Here is a 24,080-nt window from a genome sequence, read left to right on the forward strand (position 1 = left end):
TAACATAGTAAAAAGAGTGAGATCCCTGGAAAGGAAATGATGATCGAACACATGACTTTCTACACTTCAGTATCCACATTTCCAATTGTATTTTAAGTGCCTACAGGCATGCAACAAGCACATATTCACATCACACCGTTCCCAAAACATTGTCAGCCAGCCAATTAAATACTCCATATCTGTTCAAATCAATTATCTCCACCATGGAAGTGCCCTGTAACGCAGTTGTGAAATGATTGAGCTAATGGGGTTTTGTTCCCACGCAGACAGTATCAAACCTCTCTGCAGCAATTCAGATTATTATCCACCCTCATGTTTTTGTTTTACGCCCATTTCAGGTCCATTTTGCTATCTTTCAGGTTCAACTGTGATTGAATCTGAAGCTCGGAGCATGGCGTGCACTTTCAACCTTCCAATGCTCTTGAGTTCCTGAGAGCTGTGGTCATTTCATCCTGAGAGCTCTCCATTACACAGAGAGCTGACCTTGTGGTAGAAATTAGTTCCTGAAGTATCTAAGATGTAGTTTACATTATTTAGAATGAATTGCTGAGCCTCATACTGTTATAATGTTAGCTCGTTTTTTGGTCGCCACCCCAAAATATGTCTTTTAAGATGCGTAATCCTCTACTGTTTAAAATTAGCTAGATTGGTTGTACCATTTTTGAAATGGTCATACAAATTGTTTTGGAGACCTTTATGTACAATATAGTTATAATGAGTATATGCCAACAGTAAATTAAACTGCTTTGATAGGAATTTGCAATGAGCGTCTTTTATTTAAAAAACAAATATAGATATCTTGTTAATAATACATAGTTTCTCAATTTCTTTACACTCTTTCTTTGTCTCCTTCCCCAAACGACACACACAAATGAGTTTAATGAATTAGCAGAAAAGGAAACGAACAAAGTAAAAGATTTATATCACTGATCACTTATAATTATTATTCCTTTGAAATGTACTATGTATATTGTCAAGGTGTACTTGTCTTGGCCCCAAAATGGTGTAGTGAAAATCTGATATTGTGAAAGCCCTAGTTGGGATTTACTGCATCTGTGTCTGGCCCTGCTTTTCTTTTGTGTGTGTGTGTGTGGCTGTGAGTGTGTGTGTCCGGCAGCAGAGATATGTATGCCAGTCAGAGCAATGCTCCCTGTCACTGATGATAAGTGGTAATTGAATTTGCCAGGCGAAGCTGACAAGGCAGGACTGGCAGACCAGCGTGTGTTGCATGAGAGGGTCTTGGCAGCATAATGCTTTTAATTGTGTCAGTCAGGGGCGGCATGGAGGTCCGTCAACTGTAAATGGCCATTTCCCTCTTTGTCTCTGCTGTCTCTGTCTTTCTGCCTCATATTCTCATTCTTTGTCTCTATCGCTGGCATTAATCAAATACAGTGTCTCCAAAGCAGCATACAAACATTTCAGGCTGCAATACTCGGAAATACATTTGATGAAATTTCAAAGTAAAATGTGGCATCTGTAATCAAAAACCCAGACAGAATGATCAACTCTTCCCTGAGCTAAATGCAGTTTTTGTTTCTCAGCTAAAAAGCTCAAATCAATGTACTGTACAATATCTTCATTTCCACTTCATAAAGGATTAAGGTCCATCACATGGAATTGATTTCGTCCTCATACAAAGAGATAAACCTGAACGTGGTTTCTGATGCAACTTCCACCGGCTTCACCCACTGTCAATCAAATCTAAGCCTCGCCAGCATAGGTCGCCACCACCTGCAATTGCGTATTTCAGGCATCGCTTCAAAAGGGACCCCATGCAAGTTACCCTTTACTTCTTTATAAAGACTTTGGTATCATTCCTTTCATAGCCCCTCACCTATTTAACCTCACTTTGGTGCAACCTGTGGGTGTTGAACACAAACCTAAAGCAAAGGCAGTGTGTTAGGCCGAGAGGGCAAACTGTTGCTTTTACATTGACTGTAATATCTATAATATATATATTTTCATGTGCAAACTAATAGAACTGCTGCATTAGTTTCAACAATATGAGCCTGCGCAAGACACTGAACACCATCTCCAAAAGAGCAAGCCATCTTGCATTGGCTTTTGAGTCTGTTGAAGCATGCGAAAGATATTTCTTTGGGCCAATGCATCTGCCAAAGAAACATAAGTTCTCACTTCAGATTTAATAATTGCTTAGAAGACGACAGCAAAAAGCAGCTGGGAAAAAGACCGAACATTCTGGCCGGTCAGTAGAGCGCTCACAAGCTGCCCCCTACCAGCCACAGAGCTTAAATTCAGAGTCAGCAATCTTAATGCATAATTGAATATTTGATTAGATATTACTTCTTGAGCATGTTGATATAACTTCAATTGGAGTTATTCGGTATGAAAGAAGCTGCAGAAAAACTATTACATTGTATATATTTGTTCCTAATGAGAGCCTTCTCAGCAGTGCAATGCACATCAATCCAACACTCCCCCTTCTGTTACTGCCTCACACTCATGCAAGTCGATTTATGTAAAAAGGATTGCACCCTCAAACCAATCAGGCTTGGCGAGTGGACTCTTCATTGACTTGGTTGCCAATCAAGACCTCACACAAGGATTGCTGCTTGTATTGCTCACACTATCATGTTGTTAGAAAAGCAGTTTAATTCTTTAAAGAACAAAAGTATTATGCCTTGGCCAGCTCCACTGTTTCAGTTTAGCTGTACAACATAAAACAAATTGAGCTGTCAATAGTAAGACTTAACTACAGTTTTGCTGAAACTATCACGAAAGCTCTAAACTGATGATCATTCTGCTCAATGAGAAAATAACCAGTTGCATGAAGTATCCATTATGAGATGTTGGATGGGAGTGTTTTCTTTTCTGACTCACCCTTCAGTAAATATGGTATTTCTGCCATGTTGTTCAGTCTCCCTCACACGCACCATCCCATTATTGACTAAAAACCCATCTACATGATTGTCAGACCGATGTCTGCGTGTGTCTTGAGAAATACATTTACAAATATTAAGAAATAGCATTTCTCTCAAACAAAAACAATCCAACTCAAATACATATACTATACTTTGACAACAGGCATTGTTCATGATTTCACTGCTATACAAACTTAGACCACTAAGAGTCCAGCAGTCCCCCAGTTGGGATACAGTGTATAACAATATGCAACACTACTAACACTATCCTGTAATTTAACATGAAATAGCAGCAACAGTTTAAACATGCTGACATTTTGAAACGTTTTTTTGTGAATTATTGTAGGGCCTCAAAGAAATAGCTTAAAGTTACACATAGATTATAGAGGCCCATTTATGCTAATTTTCAAATTAGTCGGGGGGGGGGGAGTGTGTGGAACAGAAACTCCCTCTGGAGGGAACTTTGGGATTTTAGACTCTGCAGACCATTTACATACACAAAAACCTATAGAACACGCTACAGGAAAGGGAACACCACAAACAGCAGAATAGGGCCTCTTTAACAGCCAGATATTCTATCTGTGAATATGTGTTTGCCCATATCAGAATAGAGTTGTCATGGAGATGTGTGGTGTGGTGTGTGCGTGATTGACACTTGATGGCAGCCACCAGTAACAGAGGAAAGTCTTTCAGGTGTATTCTTATATAATGAGGCTCTTACACACACACACACACACACACTCACTCACTCACTCACTCACTCACTCACTCACTCACTCACTCACTCACTCACTCACTCACACACACACACACAAACTCGCACACCCAGCTTCAGGCGAGAAGGGACACTTTTTTAACTTTATGTAATTAAGTCTAGAATAATTGCTAGGAGGTTCCTCTCTTCCTGTCCTTACTCTATTTTGTTCGTCTGTACTTGACAGAGGAATGTAATTAAAAAAGGGGAGAGAGAGCGCTTTAGCGAGGTTTGATCATTGTCTCCAGCCTATAATGGAGAGCTTAGACCCGCCGTCTATCATGGACAGTTAGAGGGGGATACACACTTGGAGCAGGAAGAGATATCAGAAGATCGATGGAGATACAGAGATCCGTCAATGAGATGGAGAGCGACAGGAAGGCAGGAGACAGCTGAGGAAACAGAAAGGCAAGCAGAGAAGATGTACAGATGTCAGGGAGGGCATCAAGGAGGAGGGAAAGTGAGGGAGGAAGTAATTGGATTAAAATACAAAATGTCCTTTCGTCACAATTGGCTATGGAAAAGACGTATTTTAAGTCTTGTTTACTTTTCAATCGAGGCACCATTTACACCATTTCTTTTATGATTAAAATGGTTCCACTAAGTTTAAATTACAAAGGATATTATTTCTAATAGCGATTTATGTAGTGGAGCTGATTTGTTCAAGAATATGGAGAATAAACTCTAGGATCATTCTACAGTTTGTGTAGAAAGAACAAAGAAAGATAATGTTTTAGGGGGAAATCACCACACTACTGTCCACAGAAGGCTTTAGAGCATTGGAGGAAAACATAAGACATGAAGAAAGAGAGTGAATCCTTGTTCGTCACCATCAAACACACACACATACTCTTTCTCTGTGTTTCCTTTAATTTAATTTAAATGATCAAATTAGTTATATTGGCATGAAATAACCACCCAATTACAACCACACGCCAAAACAAAAGTTATGTACATAGCAGTGATTTACTTTGCTATTTTTGTTTTGTTTTAAAAAGTTCAGAAAATAAAGAATTCATTAAGAGTTACGTGAATCAATCGCAGAAAACACATCTTGTATGCGACACCCAACAAAACACAATATTCATAATAACAGTTACATTTACAAGAAGACCTTAAGCATCTCAATGAAACTCCACCTGAATATATAAAGGTTAATAAATAAAATAAGAGACACAAATGGTGTAATTACTTCAAGAAATGCCAACTGTTTCATAGAATTATGTAAAAAATGTCCTTTCATTTCTGTAGTTCCCCATTTTTCCAGTCATAATCTTAGATAGGTGTGTTTGTGTGTGAGTGTCAGTGGTTTCCTCTGAGCCTGAGCCAAGGTGTGAGTTTTGCCAAATCCGAGCGTGTTCACCAGTCACCTCCACTGTAGTACAAGTGCAGCAGCCCGGGAAGGAGCTAATATGTATAATGCACAAGGACACCTTCAGCTAATGCATTTGCGCTGTAGCCAAGGTGGACAATAACCCTCTGAGACCTCCTCTCCCTCTACCCGACACCTCACAGGACAATGTGTCGCCCATGTTTTGCTTCCCCGATTCTCCGTTCCAACCAAATGTGTCATTTTTCGCCTAGCCTTCAGTGGGTGTGAGTGTGAAGTGACTGTTCTGTACAAGTTCAGGCTTCAGGGGAGAGTAGAGATCATGTCTGTGGTTCCCTTTGTGAATCCACTTGTTTGAAGGATCGACTTAATCCAGTGGTCTTTTGTTGATGCTAGGATTAGACTGACTTGATTAAAGATATCAATAAATGGGAGTGGAATCAATTAAGAAAGTCTTTCACGTTAAATTGAGACCAAACACCCTTTAAATTCCATCTCTACCTTACAACTTGTTATTGAAGCTTTTTAAGACCCACCAAAGGCGTGAAAGATTAAACAAAGTTTGACAAAACCATCTCAACTCAGGGTCATTTGATAACTTCTTTCCTAGCAAGTATGTTTCATTAATAAAATCAAAGAATGTTTTTTAAGGCAACATGAAAAACGTCAAACTTCTAAAGCTGCAAATGAAAAGAGAGGCCAAACTTTAAGAAGTCCAAATTCCCCACAAATATTTTCTTTCATCCATTTTATTGTAGTGTCCTGTGGCAGTTATGCAAACTATTGCAGTATGGCGATATAAGACCAACTTGATGACAGGCCATTTTTCTCATGAATACACAAATGTTTGATCCAACGTTAGCGGTTCCCATGTTGGACCCCACTACCTGAGGAAGATCCTTATTGGAATAAAAACATCCTTGACAGATTGGAAAAGCATCTTGAGACACCATTCAAGTATTTCTTAAACATACCTATCTAGGGTGTTCTGTGTAGAGGTCAGTTTGTCAGATCATTTGTCAATCATTGCTCAATTGTGAACTTCTGAAATCAGACAAACCCGGAAATTGTGGCTTGAATCAGAGAATACTGATTGAAACAATAACAGATGCAGAGTTTCTATTCTATAACCCCTTTCCACACGTTGGTACCAGAAAGTATTGCGTTTCCATAGAAATGGCGAGACATTCCAACATCAAACGACTTCCAAACGCTGCCTGCTGGTGTCCTCTGGGCTCCCATGCTGCTCCGCGCTTCCACATTTTAATTCCCCACAGACCACAGCTCAATACGCTGCTATCACACAAGACCCTCTCACAGTGGAAACCAAAAACCCGAGCAATTTACATATGTAATTGAGTGGAAAGCGATTGTGCTTGCAGCCGCTCGCTGCATGTAGCTACTGTTATGCATTTGCATGTGTGTGTGTTTACGTGCTTGGACTCAGATGGCAATGACAATGAGGATCATACTGAATTATTTTTGTTGTTTTTTTCCATCTTTTAAATCAGTTAGTGGCTTCACAGAATGGTGGACTAATCTGCTTTTTGTTGGTGTTGAACAAATAATAGACAAGCCCTTTTAGAGCTTTTCAAAATCTAACGTATGATACCAGGAGGCCTCATCAGTCCAAGTTATATAATCTTCGTGTGCTCATGAATGTACATATTTTATACTCTCCAGGTGTATCTGATATACTGCTACATCTGTGCATATGTGTGTATCATGTTAGCCTTCTCATGATCAATTCTGCTGGAAGCTGTGACATGCGATGCTGAGATAATGTACATTCTTATCCTCCTCTGGCCCGCAGACCTTCATGCCGTTCGTACTACAACTGCACGCAGGCAATCCGCCACAAACTATTTTTAAGCTGCTAAGTGTGTGTGTCAACACAGCATGACTTGTGTGTCTTCAGCGATCTGCCCCCTCAGTCAGATTGACTCGAATCGGAAAGATTATCAAACGGGCACTGATTCGACGTGCGCTCTGCAGAGCCGCACTGGTGTTTAATCCCTTTACAGATTAAAAAGAGCTGATATTTGGTTCTTTAAGTCCCCGTAATGTGGCACGCCCCCACAGTCCCCAGAGCAGACGCAGGAAGTTAAGGGGCTGCTTTTATCTGCCTCGCACAATAGCATCACTGCTTCGCAAAGATTGAGTTATTACTCAGAGGAAATCGTTACAGAGGAAGAGTGTGTTAGAGTCTTCTGATTGCTGAGGATCACGACTTGTGCTGCAGGAGAGGCATTATAGCTTCTGGTTGCCCTCCTCCAATCCTGTTGGAACTTCCGCAAAAAAAGTCACACTTTTATCTGTAAATTGTTCAATCCAGCTCCATTTCTATTAGGAATATTCATAGACAGGCTCACTTTCTCACAGTTTGACAAGAGTGCCCCTTGTTGGAAAGTCACGTTACTGCGTCTGGAAACTGTGAGTCAAAGCATTTTTGCAACGTACTCAAAGCTTTCATTATTTCAGCATGTTTTATTTATTTTAGTGTTTAATGATCTTCTGAATTTTGACTCTCCAATGGAAGAATAACCAATATTGTCATTCAGTTTGACGTGTTTTTTACATTAGTGGATCTTAAGATGTGACACAAAAAGGGAGTAAGGAAACAATTGTACCACTCATCTATTCTCAATGCTTTGCTCATGTAAATCAAATTATTTATTCATAAAGACAAATATCACAAATTACACATTAGTCTCAATGTATACAGGATATAACAATCTCTTTCCTTGGACCCTCACAGCACACATGGGAATTCTCCCCAAAGAAGCCCAATATTAAAGAGGAACAAATGGAAGAAACCTAGGGGAGATCGACCAAAACGGACAGACGTACTAGATGTCGTGTGTACATAAAAAAACAACATAGACCTTTCAGGAAGATGCCATATATCTTCCAGTTGTTGGAAAATATAATAATGTAGGCGTCAGACAGGACTGATCCAGATGTAACCTATAATACTGGCAACCTGCCAGCTGACAGACATACAAGCTAAATGCAAACTCCAGAATCTTTAAGCCTCTGAGAATAGAGCAACACACTTTTGTTTAACTGTTAAAAACATTGCTTGTTTTACAGTGTTTTACATACATGCATGCAAACATCTCTTATCGGTGTAGATGGTACAATTTAAAACAGTGTCATTCAGTTTGTCTTAGGTTTGGTTATTAACTGGAAAACCACATATTTAACTAATAAGCAACAGCGTCAAAATGCTTTCTCAACATTCCCAGGCACACTTTACTTTTTGCTATTTCCATAGCCAAACGTAGTCAAATGTAATCGTCTTATAAAAATGCCCTTCCGCTGTGAATTTCATAGATCTTCACGTTTGTAAAATGTCTGTGGCGCATTAGGGACCGACTCATCCACTGTGGAAAAATGTCCTGTGCACTGTGTGGATATAGTACAGCTATTTCAGGGTCTTACGGGCCAGTGGGTCTGATTTAATTATGCATAGAGTGACATACATGGTTATACTTCTTTAAATAAAATCCTGATATCCAAATAGTTGAACTTGGATTCACACATACATTATACAGACAGTCATGCCACATAAACATGACATCTTCCAGGTGTTTCTAGTGTGTACATGTTGTGTCAGTGGTGATATAATGTGGGTGGTCTGTGTGTGTGTGTGTGTGTATGTGTGTGTGTGTGTGTGTGTATGTGTGTGTCCTGAGGATGTCAAGCTGTCAGAGCTCAACTAGGTTAAACTGAGTGATGTCCTTTAAACAGAGACATATTGGCAGAGGCAGGCTGACCGGATTGATGCTGCTGCCCCACAGGGACATGGAGAGAAGCCACAGTTAGACATGTGCAACAAGAACAAATAACCTCTCTATACAGTGTTGCAGTGATGACATATTTGTTTAGGCCGATCCGGAAGCCGGCACCAAAAGGTGTCCCTCGACAAAAAAAAACACTATTAGAATATTGCAGAAAATAAGATCATTAACAAACACGTGTTTCTGATACTTGTGCCTTTCTATCAGCAGGGTGCCTCCAGATATCAACAGAACTTTGGTGATTTCTGAAGCCTAAGTGCAAGCTCCAGAGGCAAAAAGCTAACGTGAGGCTATAAATGAACAACATCAGGGTTGCATGGCTGCTCTGCACCACGGAGAGGCTAGGTCTTATTTAGTCCCTTGTTAGCAACAACCATTTGTAAGAGCTATATAAGCTCAAGACATTAGCGACGTATTTTATGTCATAGAAAAAATCTTACATTTGTGTGAACAACAGCCCGTAAGTCAGCCATATATCATATAAAAAAACATTGTCTTTTTACAAACCAGAGGTGGTATAATGCTAATTCATTTCCAGGTTATGGGTTAGGGTTATGGTCGATACAGTTATAGACAAAGCCCTTGCTATTTATGTTAATGAATCCCCATTTTGTAATAGAATACGTACTTTTTCCTACTTCTTATCATAGCTTAGGTATACGTCCAACAGCAGTTTATCCTAAATTCTTAATATATCACAGGGATTTTTAATCCCTAAATACACTACACGAGCTCTGCTTTCTCTGAACAAACAAGTGCTCTTGAGCAAGGCACTGAACCATGATAACACATCTTATGTGAAGAGAAATAATACATTCCTCTCTGCCTCTTATTTCCTGCTCGTCTTTCTTTACCACCCCACTGCTTGTCCTTGTAGGTCCCCCTCTGGCAGCCAAACAAACGCCAGGCCTTTAATTGACCATGTTGCTCAGGGAAGTGTGTTCAGAAGAAGAAAGAGTTACACACACACACACACACACACACACACACACACACACACACACACACACACACACACACACACAGCTTTCAAGTAGTGCAGCCAGCAAGATGTGGGCCATGCTATGCTCGCCGCCTCACTGCAGTCATGATTAGAATACTGAAAAGGGTCTGTGTGTGTGTTTGTGTGTGTGCTTACTTAGCTTTGTGTCTAAATGCATACAAATTCATTTTGTTTATCTAATATAGTAGATAAAATAGGGTTCCAGTGGCGAGTAGGAATTTGATACATTTTATGGTACAACTGACCTAAAATTCAAGACTAACTACATATAGTGGAGTAGAGTCGTACAGTAGAGATGAAAAAACATGCCAAATCTCTCATGTTTAATCACTAACAACTACTTGAATTCTTTCAGAACAATTTATGTTCTCGTACAACCCCATTGCTATAATAAATATAAATCCGAGAGAAGCGTTAACCCCGATTTCATGCACTGTTGCAAAGAGATAATGCCTTAGCATGAAGGATAAATGGCCTGTAATTAAAAAGCGCTTTTCCAACCTTACCAGATAAAGACAACATGTGCCGACCTGCTTTACCTCCTGAGCAACAGCCGCCCATAAATACTGAAGTGATCATTTCTATGCATGCTTTATTTGTGATCTTATATAATCATTTAAAGCTCCACTTTAATGTTCCTTTCATAGTCTCTTTAATGCTTCAAGTTATCTCAACCTTGGCAACAAGATGACACATGTTTATAAAGAACCCAGCCTCCAACAAATTATTTTAATTATTTTGTTGAATGAAGCAATTCAAAACAATTTCTATAATATAAGATGTGAGGAGGATAAACAGACACACCTCATTGGACAGTTTCACGCCATTCATGAACTCCTAATAAATGACTGCTTCATTAGTGCCTATTGATCACGCTTATCAGTGTCCTTACTTCTGGGTGCCCTTGACATAATTATGATGGGTGGTTTGGAGAGTCCTAGTGTGCCCCATGTTTAATACCTTCACTTTATGAGCTATAAAACTAAATTGATAATCAATACAGTGTCACCTCGGTCTAAGCAGTGTGTAAGCCTGATGGAAAGTTCTTATTGCGCAGTGAATGGGCGTCAACATATGCATTTATATTCAACTGTTTCCTCTGAGGAAAACACCCTTTGACCTCTGACCTTGTTTTTCTTTCCTTTCTCCTCTGTGAATCTTTTAGGTGGTGCTGGTGGGTTCATCCATAAATGAAAGGGATCAAATGCTGTTCATCAGCACAGACGAAGGTTCCTCCTTCCAGCGACAGTCCATCTCGTTCACCCCTGACACGCTCGTCTTCCACCCTAAGGAAGAAGACAAGCTCCTGGCCTACTGCAAGGAGGGCAGGGTGGGTTTCAAAGCGCTGCAGCACTATGAATAAAATAGCTGCTTCTGAGGCTGAAGGAATGAACAACAACGGCAGTGATGATACACAAGCTGTCAGAGCAGCAATGCATTAAATTCCAATTTCCACACGCACCAGCAGAACACGAACATCAGAGGAAACTCCATGTTTGATTTGCCATACAGAAATACAGCTGTGGGGCACATGAAGTAAACCAAACATTTTTATTCCAAGTACACGCACATTGATATTTCATTTCAACAACAGCATGTTGCCATCATACTTGACTTTCAGTAGTAAGATCTTAAACATTTTGAAAAGAAAGTCTAGATTTAGATGCAACAAACACACATTTATGTCCATGTGTGTTTACTCCTTTCTTGCTTTATTTTAACCAATATCACTTTTGTTCAATTTCTGACATGCATGGGTAATTCACTATAAACTAAACTGGGGATTTGTTCAAAGCAATGCACAGATAAATAAAGTAATTAAAAGTGCTGTGCAAAAGACATATATTAAAAAGGCATCAAGATACATAAATAAACATTTAAATATTTAAAACAAATCAAATGTTAAATAAAGTTCCTTAGCGCAGCCGCCATATTCCCCTTATTTTTTGTCAATAATAGTAAAAATAATTACAAATAAGTACCAACACCAACCAAGACTACGATAGTAATTATTCCCATCACCAGACTGCATTTAAATGCCTCACTGCGGTGTTTTGACTTTGAAATTAAAGCTAAACTCTAAGTGTAATTGTAATGTTTGGCTAATTAATACAGATAATCATTCCGTGATGGTGGATACTCAGTTGCTGGTTAATGAGCCATGGTTAATGCACAATTGTATATTAGATAATAATTCTGCTACATGGATCTCTGTGTCCTACAATGCTGTTTTCCCCAATCCCTCTCTGCTACACGGTGGAGTTAATTGCTTTCTTAGTTCTAACATGGCAGTACGTCCAGAGCAAACATAACGACTGAAACCTCACACTGCGGTCCTACTGTATTACTTATGTCTTGTTGCCGGGAGCCATTGAAATAATTCAGTCTGTGACACATCCAAGCCTACAGCACTGTAGAAAAAGAGCTGCAAGATGACCGCAGTTATGGTAAAGAATACAAAAACAATCCACAGTTTACAACTTTGACACGTCTGTTATTAAAACACATTCACACGCCTCCTTATGGAAAATGTTACTCTAAAATGGAAATTGTTGGTGGGACATAAGATCCAAAATGTCATAAGTTTGAGCCATTTCAACTCCTCAAGTTTAATAATTTACACCTAATTAAAAAGGAATTCAATTCGTTTTTAATCTGTTCCATATGGGCCGACTGTAGATGGAAGACGAGAATCCATTCAAACAGAACAAAATATTAATTTAGCTAGAGAATGATAGGACGCACTGCAGCATGTGTAAATTAAGAAGTTTTGCGAGAGCAGCGACTTATTTTATTATCAGCTATAGCTTCAAATCTGGATATTCACAGTTCAAATGTCTTTAATATTGAATTGATGACTCAGATATCCTGTGCCTGAGTGAGAAAGGTTGGTATGAGCAATATGCAGACAGGATTTAGCGCCTTAACTAAACCTCTGTCAATGCTCATCGTTGAGAAAGTGTTTGTGTTTTTGAATGGTAGATGAATTTTGTGTGGCGAAATACTTTTCCTAGCTCCAATGGGCTTTTGAGGCATCAAGGATACCCTGTGTGTAGAGATCAATAGACTTTCATTATGAGTGCAAATGGTGCGATCAATGGTGCACGAGCTCAGGCAACACATTCAAGCACTACTGACACATTGCTACAAAATATTAGCCCCACACACAGACCTGCTATGATTAATAATTAATTGAGCTCAGTCTTTATTTTGTGAACCATGAAATTTGGTAGCTTGATTGGATGAACTGGGTTGTTCCAAATAGACCTGATTTATGCTCCAATTTAAAGCTGGTGGTAAGGCTTTATCATTTAATGCTACATGCTATGAGTTATTTTGTAATGTCTAATTGTGTCTTTTTCTCTGTTTTTCGTGTCCAGCTCTTTGCTTCTACAGACCTGGGTCGCAAGTGGACTTTGCTTCAGGAGCGGGTGACCAAGGACAAAGTCTTCTGGTCAGTCCAACTGTATTCTCTCATTATTGATGAATCAGCTGTCTTCTTCATTGACACATACATGTGCAAAGCAGCAACACATGGTTCAGTAGAAAGCACTTACTGTTAGCAGGTGAGGTATTTTACCTTGCTCTCGGGCACAAGTCTTGGTTTTGTTAGAGTAAGATAAGAAATGAGAGGTATAGTAAAAGTAAAGTAACAATGATTCTTTCTTATTTAAAAAAGGCAAGGTAAAACTCCCTCATGTCTAGTGAATCTGTCTTTAAAAACATCTTTGATACAGTACATAAGACAAACGAGAATCATCACCCCTTGAGGTCTTAAAGTCAATAGTTCAGCATTTAAAAAACGATGAGAAGATCAATATCAATCTAATGCTTGAGTGTTAAGCTGGAGTCAGAGGAATCAACTATTCTCCCAATGTAGAAAAAACCTAACTTTAAAACTCACTGAATGTTAAAATGAGATCTGTAATTTCATGGGGAATTACATGCTCACAAATTCTTGGCAAATGACAGCGGACCACTGTCGACTGTCTTTTAAAAAATAATGAGGTTTGCTGGGTTGGAAACTATTGTGCCTGTACCGAGACCAAGAATAAAGCGTCTGGTAAACAGGACTGCAGATGTTGCTACACAGACAAATTGGACAAATAGATAAAAGCTGTTATACATGCAGAATGTTGCATTGTTGGAGAAGCCTGTGACCTAAAATTTTCAACGACATAATTACTCTGTAGCTATGTTAGTTTGACAATAAAGAACCTTGAACCTTGAATCCTAATAACTTCGATGCTCACCTGTCTTCATCACCAACAAGAGGTTTACATAATGTGTTTTTGAGTGAATCCGACAATTATTTGATTGATTTCCATGGAATATGCTTAAGACGACCATGTCCTTCTCAGGATGAATTGCAATCACCTTGGTAATCCCTTAACTTTTGTATTGTTCTCCACAACTACTACAGTTGAACACCAATCACCTTCAGACAGCTCAGCTGTTTATTTTTGTATTATTGCCAATTAGCAAATTCTTTCAAAACACCCCAAAGACAGTGAGGCTATGTCATTGTAAGCGTATCAGTATGCTGATGCTTTTATTTTAATCAGGCAACAAGTAGGTCTCACTTGGTGAAATCCCTTGGAACAGCTGTTCCTCCTAAATCATGTCGCTCTCTGGATGATTGAGTAACACAATGTGAAAACACAGCACCAATAGAGCTGTTAGACTTGTTTTACACTAAGGTCCTGAATGGGGGATAAAAACAAGATATATTGTGTAAGTAAGGCAACTTTATTTTTGTTGATCGGCAGTTTTAATCTTTCGACAAAGCTCCCCCCCTCCTTTCAGTCTTTATGCTAAGCTAGGCTAACACAATCTCGGTACCAGGTCTTTAACTCAGTGGTATCGAACCTGTCCTCGCACTGAAGCTAATACACATATTTCCAAGTGTTTGAAACTTTTCTTTAGTTCCCCGCTTTGTCAAAACATTTGATCCCCTGCTGAGTAATTGGGTTCATTTTTAGACAATATTCTGATCCTTTTTTGTTACAATTTAATATAACTGCTCAAAGAATATGATTGTGTCTCGAGCAGCTTTATCCCAGGTAATAATAAATCCGCTTTATAGTAACCATAATTCAAGAAACTTCCGCTCCAATTTGTCTTGGAGTAGAAATTTGAATTGGATTTTGGGCGTAAGTGCAGGAGTTTATGCAGCAGAACCTCTTTATAGATTCATCTCTTGTAGTTTTGTGGTTCCTCTGGCAGTGAAAGGACCCACATTGTATATTATTTTCCTGCACGTGTAATTCTTCACCGCTTGAAAGCTTCCTCTTCTAATGCTCCCCCTCCTCATTCTCGCCTTCATCTTATTTTCTATCAGGTTCTGCGCTATAACTCCTGTCCTTCATCCTCTGATTTCTCCTTAACTTTTTTGCATGTCTTACTCATTTCAGTACATTTTATTCGTGTAGCCCAATGTCACATATCAGAAATGTGCCTTCAGAGGCTTGTAGAGCTTATGACTCCCTTTTATCACTTAGGATAAGGAAAACTCATTAACAAAAAAACCTATAAAGCGAAAAGTTAAATGCCCACAGAGAGAACTGAGGAGGGAATTCTTTTTTTTTAACATAATTATCTATATATTTAAATTAAAGTGAAGACAAACCAATGACAAAAACCTATACTGTACATATAATGTAAGAAAAATAAAGTTTTATGAAATAGCTATATCGTAACCCACAAAATGTCCTCTCCACCATGTACCATTGAAAGAGACAGACTGCCTACACACATTACAAGAAGAAGCAAAAGCAAGTCATTTTACACACAGGAGAATGAAACAAACCCAGGGAGAGGAGGGTACACAGCTGTGCTTGTGGGACACAAACAAACATAGGATTATTATTCAGTAAGTATCAGAAAGTAAATATTATCCTGTCTGGCAGGATAAACAAGGTCTATACCAACTAGACTTTAAATCCTACATCAAGGCTGATAATTACCCCCCCAGCTAGACAATGAAAGAACAAGCAATTCCTTTAAAGTTCATGTAAAGGATTTTAAGATTGCTTTTAAAGACTTCAATAGAATCCGACTGTCCAAAATCTGTTTGGAGATTATTCCAGGGTAATCGGACAATTTATGAATTAATCTGCCCTGATAGCTAAGAGTCCTCCTTGGAATATGAGGTTAATCAAACGAGTGCAAAAGGGCATGTCCGTTTAAAAAATGTGTAAGAAATCTGAAGCTCTAAGTCTGAAGGTTTGCCAAAACTTGTCAAATATGGTTGAATGTTCCCGTTTGTGTTAGGATATCTGTAGCATTCTGATCTATTTGCAGATGTTTAGCACATGGCAGGCCTCCCAAAAACACATTACAAAAATCCAGCTTGAATTGAAAAGGATTTTAGCTATTTTGAATAAGTTAAAAGAACACAATATTGGTGAAGTTTGATTTGCAGATCACAAGAAAGTGTGAAATTCAAATATGACACTAAGAATCGTGGCTGTAAGATGAAGGAATGTTACACTAATGTCTTGATTTACTGTGAATTTCCCTCCATTTTAACAAGGATTTCACCCTGTTTTTGTGTCATAGGCATACGACTTTACAGCCTTAATAAAACACATGTTTTATATGGTCTGGCTCAAACCGTGTCCGAACCAGAAGATCAAATGATTACTTTATAGTGTACATTTAATCCTTGCTACTCTGAATTTGACCCACATATGGCTGTATTTTATTCGGCTAAGGATACACACATGTATTCAGACCTTCACAACATTCGGTAAGGTTGTGACCGGCTCCATCTGTAAAAGGGAAGAGATGCAGACATGCCTGTACATAAATGTGCTTTAAAGTTGTGCAGACAGGGTGGCCCAAACCGCGGCCTTTCCACGACCTAACGCTCATAAAACAAGAGGATAAGATTCTGTCAGCCAGCTCAAATACAAATAAATCTTCTATTAAAACCACTCTGCTGGTGGGTACGCCTGACCCGATGTTTTCCTTTGGACCTTGCTTTAGTGATTCTGGGCTGTAAAGTTTGAATAGTATAGGCAATTAAATATAAATGCTAGGTAAAACATTAAGTGTGTATGTATTTTATATGTATACTCTGTGGTTCCAGCCTCTTAATTGTTAAGGCTGCTTCATCCCACTACATTGGAATACCTCACCTTCAGCTTTCATATTTTTCATTATTTATTTTGCAAATATATGGGAAAAACATCAAGCAATATTTTAGAGGAGTGGTTTCAAATTGACAAGCTGGTCCACCTTCAAGGTCAGCCGGCCTTAAGTGAGCCTAAGCAGTTGTTGTCACTACCTTAGGAGCTAACCTCCTTCACATTAATATGCAGGTTGCCAGCTAGATATACATATAGTCATTCAAATGCACAAACACACACTCTCTGTCTATGTAACTTTCTCTCTTAGCAAACTTGGAGTTACTCCCACATTCTAAGCACAAAGTTTTTCCTTAAAAGGAGTTTGCGATTTGCGTAAAACACAGTTAATAAAGCCTTGTCAAATAAAATAATTAGAGTCCTTGAAGCTTTGGCCCTATGCGTGGAATCAAATAAGGCTTTCACAGAAACCTTGACTTTCACATTCATTGAATTGATCATTGTACTCTCAATATTCTTCTCATATCGTTGAGATGCTAGTGTACATTGTTGCAGAAGCATGGCCAGCTTTGTCAAATGCACATACAGTACTGTGTTTACAATGAACTGTTAAACACTCTGTTTATGTGCATTTTATAATTTACAAGGAATTAGCCTGTATAGTTTGGAAACAAAACCAGTGAAAGGGATTTTGTGTGGCCATTATTTATTCGTGATGGTCATGATCATGTGCCATTCAAACTAGATCTATAAAAAGAAAGTCTTCGGGAATAGCCTTGTAATCATGACCTGCTATAAAATGAAATATTTAAAGTGTTATATAAAGTACATCAGCTACATTTTTATTGGTAATGTCACCCGCGAAGCTTTTAAGAAATCCTGACTTTCTGTTGGTCACTCACTAAAGTCAAATGCATCGCTTGAACTTTTTGATTTAAATAAACCAGTGAGCTTAAGACTGGACCGTCATCCTGTCGCACTTCCTGTGATTCATCCTCTCGCGTCCCTCCATGGCCTGCTAATTGCTCGTAAAAAGTCTTTATAGGCAAAGTAACGAGGTTTTACATTTCGGCTCAATCTTTACTGGGCTGGGGAGATTTCACAGACTGCTCCACAGAGTTCTAATCAGATGAACTGCTTAGTTTACTGCTCACTGAAGGGCACACAGTGAACTATAGTATACATTATGATGGTGTTCTTCGGAGAAGGCAAAGGGGGTAAACAATTTTGGAGGTTTTAAAACATATCAGGCAAGGCTGAGTACATCAAAAGGGACCAAAGGATAAGTGTGCTGTGATCTAGCATTTAAACCCTGTTCATTTTTGTTTTTAAATATATTATTTATCAGCTAAAGATCTGCCTTTAGGTTAGATATGTATTTATCTTGAGTCGGATAGCTCTGTGTAGTTCTACCATCTGTTAAGACAAGAAACAGCAGACAAAGTGACAGTGGAGCAGAATTGCGTTACCTCAAGACTAAATATTAAAACTGTATGCTCAGACATGATAGTTGATATTGGATGATGATGCAAAACCCCCAATTTTAGGTTGTGACCTTTTATATTTGGTCAATGCCAGTGAATAAATGTATCTTTGCACGATAAAGAAAACATGACATTTGCCATCCCCACCTTCAACCAGCTTTTGCTTTGCAACTGTTTTGGCAATGCACCCTTGCATTGGATGTGAGTCCATACAGTAGGTACAGAATTATATTCTATAATTATAATGAGACATTTTTTTTTCTCACTGTGCTTCCTTAAATACAATCTTAAATGAAGGTGTTATGTGGTTTAAGTTCTAATATAGTCTGACTTGATGTACTGTTTTCTAGCACAAACGTCATTAACTCATGTTATTCTGTTGTGTATTCCAGGTCAGTATCAGGTGTGGATGTGGACCCCGATCTGGTACACATGGAAATGCAAGATACGAGTGGAGGTACCGTGATTATGCATATGCACATATAGTGGTGGTTTATTTATTCATGACACTTTTAGGGCCTGGCCACACTATCACAGTGATATCTAAAACATTTTTAATGGAATTCCAACAATTTATGGATTTGCTCACCGAGGAAATGTATGGTACTTTCACAAAGCTATATTAAATGTGGTTAACTTTGTCACAGAACGTCAAAACTGACCAATTGCAATTACATATGAATCACGAGAAGCTAACAAGTAGTCATCAAGTTTCACTCCACTGCGTGTCTGTGAAAAATACAAACTAATTGGCTGTTTTCCTCCCAATATAAAATATATTGGATCCATTAACTTCCTCCGGAAAAAAATGCTGATGAGATTTTTTCCAAAAACGTCCATGTTTGCTAGCTTGCAGTATTCTTATTTGCCTGAGTTGACTCATCGCTACATTAATTGGCATTTTACTGACACCTAGTGTTATAAGGACTAGGTGTTATATCTCCATTATGAAAATATATTCCATACCTACTTGTTTGGATATTTTGGAGGTTATTTTGATTTACTTTGTCACATATTTACTCTCTCTGCATCAAGGTAGCACAAATCTTACTCTAGCCTGCCGTGTGAATGCAGGGAATAGAATAGTGGAACGCTTGACCTTGCTGTGGGTGGGGTGTTTGTGGACAGTTGGTCAATGGGGGGCTAATGGGTAAATTAAGGAGGGGTTTCATAGGTCGCTGGGGAAGAAAAAGCTCATCTGGATTATGGTATCAGTAAAGTGACAGACACGCAGGTTAGTGCTTGAATACAAAATAAATAAAGGATATATAAACCTCCATAAACCTCTCTAGAAACATGCAAAATATCTCCTAAATCCTTCGAGGAGAGAAACCGATTTTGACCAGCTCACAGAAAGCTGCCAGCAATATGAGAGCTATCAGCCGAACAACGCTGTGTCTGTGGATGGTGAACTGGAGAAGCTGTCTGTGTGGGCCAGCTGCCCAGGCACGAGGGCTCTTTCTGGGGCAAGGGAGCATCACATGGTCCCCCCTCCTCCTCTTCCTCCAAATTCTCCTTCCTTTTCCCTGGCCTTGCTTCCATACCAATGTACATAGCTACTCAAGAGGGACTAGAGTGATCAGGCATGCTGAACCACTCCAGTCACCCTTTCCCCCCCCCCCCCGTCACATGTGGCATCTCCAAGGTTAAACGTTGTCAAGCATCAAAGAAGGACACGGAGTCACCAAGGGAAGAGGAAGCGAGGACCGGTGGATGAGAGGAAAGGGAATCAAGAGAAATGGCAGTGGTCGATTGATGAATGAGCTTTGAGTATAGGGTGTGTGTAAGTGTCAGTTATTAAGGGGGCGTGATGTGCAGGAAAGCGTGAGTGGACTTTGTTCATGCGCTGGTAAACACAAGCATGTAGGCTTTGCAAAGACAGACAGTGACTTATATATATATTAAATATATGTGTGTGTGCTTAGTTTATGCGTTCCCAGGTGTGCGAGGACAGCAACTAGTATAAAGAAGCGTATGTTCCGCAAGCTGGAATTGAACACTTAGCCCAATATAATGGTTTTCTAATGACTCCTCTGCTGTATACTTCTTTGAGTAAACGTCCTGGCAGTTCAATAAATTAGCAAGTCCATTTTTGGGAACAAACACCTCTTTAACAAAGAGAGAATAGTACAGCAAAAAAAGAACAAATAGACTTTCTAAAAGGTAGTTCTTGGAAGTCTGTTTTTATTCTCTGGTACTTATGCTGTCACATAGATATATAGAATAAAGATGCTAATGGTAGGAGCGTAGGGCCCCCAGAAGTGAGGTGGGTCACTTTCTTTAGCAGCTCAAAGAACAACAAACAGCTGTTTGAGGTAACAAAAAGTGCCTTTCATAAGCAATGATACAAATATGTATTGATCAACAATTCCAAAACACAAAAATCAATACAAAAATGTTAGGATATTATATTCATACTTACCAGTTGTCTCAAGGAATGCTATAGATTGTTCCTCAGCAATTGTTTCATCATTACAACAATAGTCCAGTTTTTATTTTTTCGATGCTATGGAATGGAGACTAAATCCCTATAGTTTGCAAGTAAAGGTTTGCATGTATGTAATCAATTCAAGGTCAAAACAGGTAATGTCATTCAAAACACTGTGTGTGTGTGTGTGTGTGTGTGTGTGTGTGTGTGTGTGTGTGTGTGTGTGTGTGTGTGTGTGTGTGTGGTGTGTGTGTGTGTGTGTGTGTGTGTGTGTGTGTGTGTGTGTGTGTGTGTGTGTGTGTGTGTGGTGTGTGTGTGTGTGTGTGTGTGTGTGTGTGTGTGTTGGTGTGTGTGTGTGTGTGTGTGTGTGTTGTTTGTGTGTGTGTGTGTGTGTGTTGTGTGTGTGTGTGTGTGTGTGTGTGTGTGTGTGTGTGGACATTTTGCCAGCTTGCCACCTCTGGGAGGAGAGTAATAGCTGAATTTCAGGAGGCAGTGTTGCTGATGCAGCTGCTAGTCGTAATTCAATAGCGGGTGAGCTTTGCAACCGGGGCTAACCTCGCTCTGTGTCTGCGAGGATAATCCCTCCTGGCCATTTGGTTGCTACAAAACGGCGATGTGGTCTATTGGGAAGCTGTCATATCTTAAATAGTCTGAAAAATGACGTCTTACTTTTTCTATTCACATAGTCTTCTCTCCCTCCCTGTGTCTGTGGGCATGTTTTATGGCTTTAGGTGTATACATTAAAATGGGATGGACTGCATTTGTAAAGCTCCTTCCCAGTCTTTGTGACCCCTCAGAGCGCTTTTACATACAAGTCAGCGTTCACCCATTCACACACACATTCATACACCTTAGGCCATGCCATCGGGAGCAATTTGGGATTAAGTATCTTGCCCAAGGACACATCGACATGTTGTCTTAAGGGGCTCGGGATTGAACCACCGACCTTGTGATTTGACAACAACAGTCTGTCTCCTGAGCCACAGCCGCCCGTATATTTGAGCTGTGAATAGATACAAATATTTTATTATTCAATAGTTGAATGATTGCACATTTAATCACTAATTAATCATGTTTTTATTTTTTCAAAATGTACCTTAAAAGTACTTATTTATCCCTTAATCATTGCTCTTATCAAAATGTTATGGCAACATTTATGAAAGTGTGTGTGTTTTTATTGTTGATGTGTTGTGTTTTGTTGTGAAATGCTAAGAATTATCAATATTTGTAAACACCTTTGTTTCACATCTTACTAACAGTAACTAAGTCTGTTTTTCCTGTCTGTTTCTGCAGGTTACCTTTATGTTACCTGTCTCATCCAGAACTGCTCAGACAAAATGGTGACGGCTCAGTTTCTCGGCAAAATCGACCACAACTCTCTTCTGGTGCAGGACGACTACATCTTTGTCAAGGTAAGCACCTCTACATCGGGGAGGGGACGGAGCAAGTGGTGATGTGTTCATGCAGCAGCTCCTGGGATAAACCTGTCGAGAAAAGTTTCAGGAAAATCATATTGAAAACATTTAAATGTTTAAAATAATAAATATTCTACTTTCTTTAAATGTAATAAAACACAGAGCAGATACATAATAGAAACAGCATATTCGTAGACTCTAACTGGCTCCCAAAATCGGCATAACATTTTCTATTTTGTTGCCACTTTACCTGAGGGTTTATTCATTTGAAGACACAGGGGATTTATTTTATCATTCCAATTTTGCATTCTTTGCCAATCAATGAAAAAAACCATTTATTTTGTGTTTGATAAGTATTCTATTCAATAGTATAATTATTTAATTATTTTATGAATCAATATAGCTTTCTCCCATTTACAGACATTAATGATATATCTTCTAATGCTTAGAGAGTTAACAGTCTTTCTATGACAGTTGTTTCATGCAGTATTTTCCTTCTCTCTGTTCCCATTCGGTACATTCCCTGTAGGTCAAACATTTAGGTAGGATTAGGGTTATATAGAATGTGACTGATGAAATGTACACATGGCTTTTAGCTGAAGCTAATTTGCAGTCTTTGTCCCTGGTTATGTTTTTATGTTCACCAGCTAGCCTTAAACTGTGCCTCTATACGCTATGTATTATTAAAACAGCTGCCTGCTGCAGTTGCTGGAGAAAAATGTTGATGAGTTTACTGAGACAAAAACAACAATATTAATATGCAGACAGTACAACCAAAACAGAGGGACAACCATTTGTTTTAAATAGGAGAACTGATCTCCTCCGTGACTTCGCTTCTGATTGAGGACATTCTCACAGTATTTCCACAGTAGCCTCTAGGGTAAAACTGAACCTTAAGTCATTTTAGTGTTAGCAAGATTTCCCTTTTATTTTTCTTCTCTAACTTTCCACTTTTGCCATCATAACAGATGGAAAAAGTTAAATATGCATTAAAGGAACTTAGCCCTCCTACTGTTTTGTGCCTTAAAGCATATGAGCACCGCATATGATCATATTTTATAGTGTAGGCGAGACAGTTACCCTTAGGTTTCAAAATATAGCCATTACTTGATTAATAGTATAGTTTGGTACCTTTTAAAACTGTCCTTGGAAACCTGCTTCTCCCCTGTTATTTATAATCATTTAGCAATTGTGCCTATGTTCAATGTTTGCATGCACAACTTAGGCTGCAGTTGTCTGTCGGCGTGCCGTACAGTTGGCTTAAAATAGCTAATAATTGTTATTTGGGAGTGTGCGCAGAATTAATCTTGCCTTGTCAATAATTGACTCGCCATGCAGTACTCTACCAGAGGCTGAAAGCTGAATACCATTTGCATTTGATACCAGCAGAATATATATGAGCTGGTATAGAGCAGAAGATGTAATGCGATAAAACTTGTCATATATTGGGATGAATGTGTTTGCATTTGTGCATGTATGTAAATGATTGTGTGTAAATGTGTATTCATGAGGAATACAACCCTCATTAGGACAAGATTGATTGGTCGTCTATCCTCCAGGGATTATCCTTTTAGTACTTCCTGTGTTACGAACCAACTGATATAAGATAAGGGACACATTTATGGACAGAGAAACATGACATCATTTCCACTAAGTATGATCTTATCACTTTACAATTCCAATTGTCTGAGAGAAAGAAATGCAGGCACTTCTCTGGGATTAAACATCTCTGCTAATTTAATGTAAATGAGTATTTATAACCAGTATTCCCTTAAAATCTGGCTTTTTTAAGACAATATAGTTTGACGGTAGAGAGCAATCTTTAGGTGGTGTTTAAAAGTACTTCAGTGGATTAGTATTCCACCCCTATAAAACTCACAGGATATTATA

At 38.9% G+C, this 24,080-nt stretch overlaps 1 protein-coding gene across 4 annotated transcripts in view; it reads left to right on the forward strand.

Moving 5' to 3' along the window:
• sorcs2 (sortilin-related VPS10 domain containing receptor 2) overlaps positions 1-24,080 on the forward strand; it is a 208,635-nt gene that overhangs the window by 150,756 nt on the left and 33,799 nt on the right. For all 4 annotated transcript variants that reach the window (XM_034136631.1, XM_034136632.1, XM_034136633.1 and 1 more), the window contains exons 4-7: positions 10,938-11,102; positions 13,153-13,226; positions 18,740-18,804; positions 22,069-22,187. In XM_034136631.1, the coding sequence (XP_033992522.1) occupies positions 10,938-11,102; positions 13,153-13,226; positions 18,740-18,804; positions 22,069-22,187 (423 nt within the window). The remainder of the gene's footprint in view (positions 1-10,937; positions 11,103-13,152; positions 13,227-18,739; positions 18,805-22,068; positions 22,188-24,080) is intronic.

Source organism: Trematomus bernacchii, unplaced genomic scaffold (assembly GCF_902827165.1).
Source record: "Trematomus bernacchii unplaced genomic scaffold, fTreBer1.1, whole genome shotgun sequence".
NCBI classification, from domain to species: Eukaryota; Metazoa; Chordata; class Actinopteri; order Perciformes; family Nototheniidae; genus Trematomus; species Trematomus bernacchii.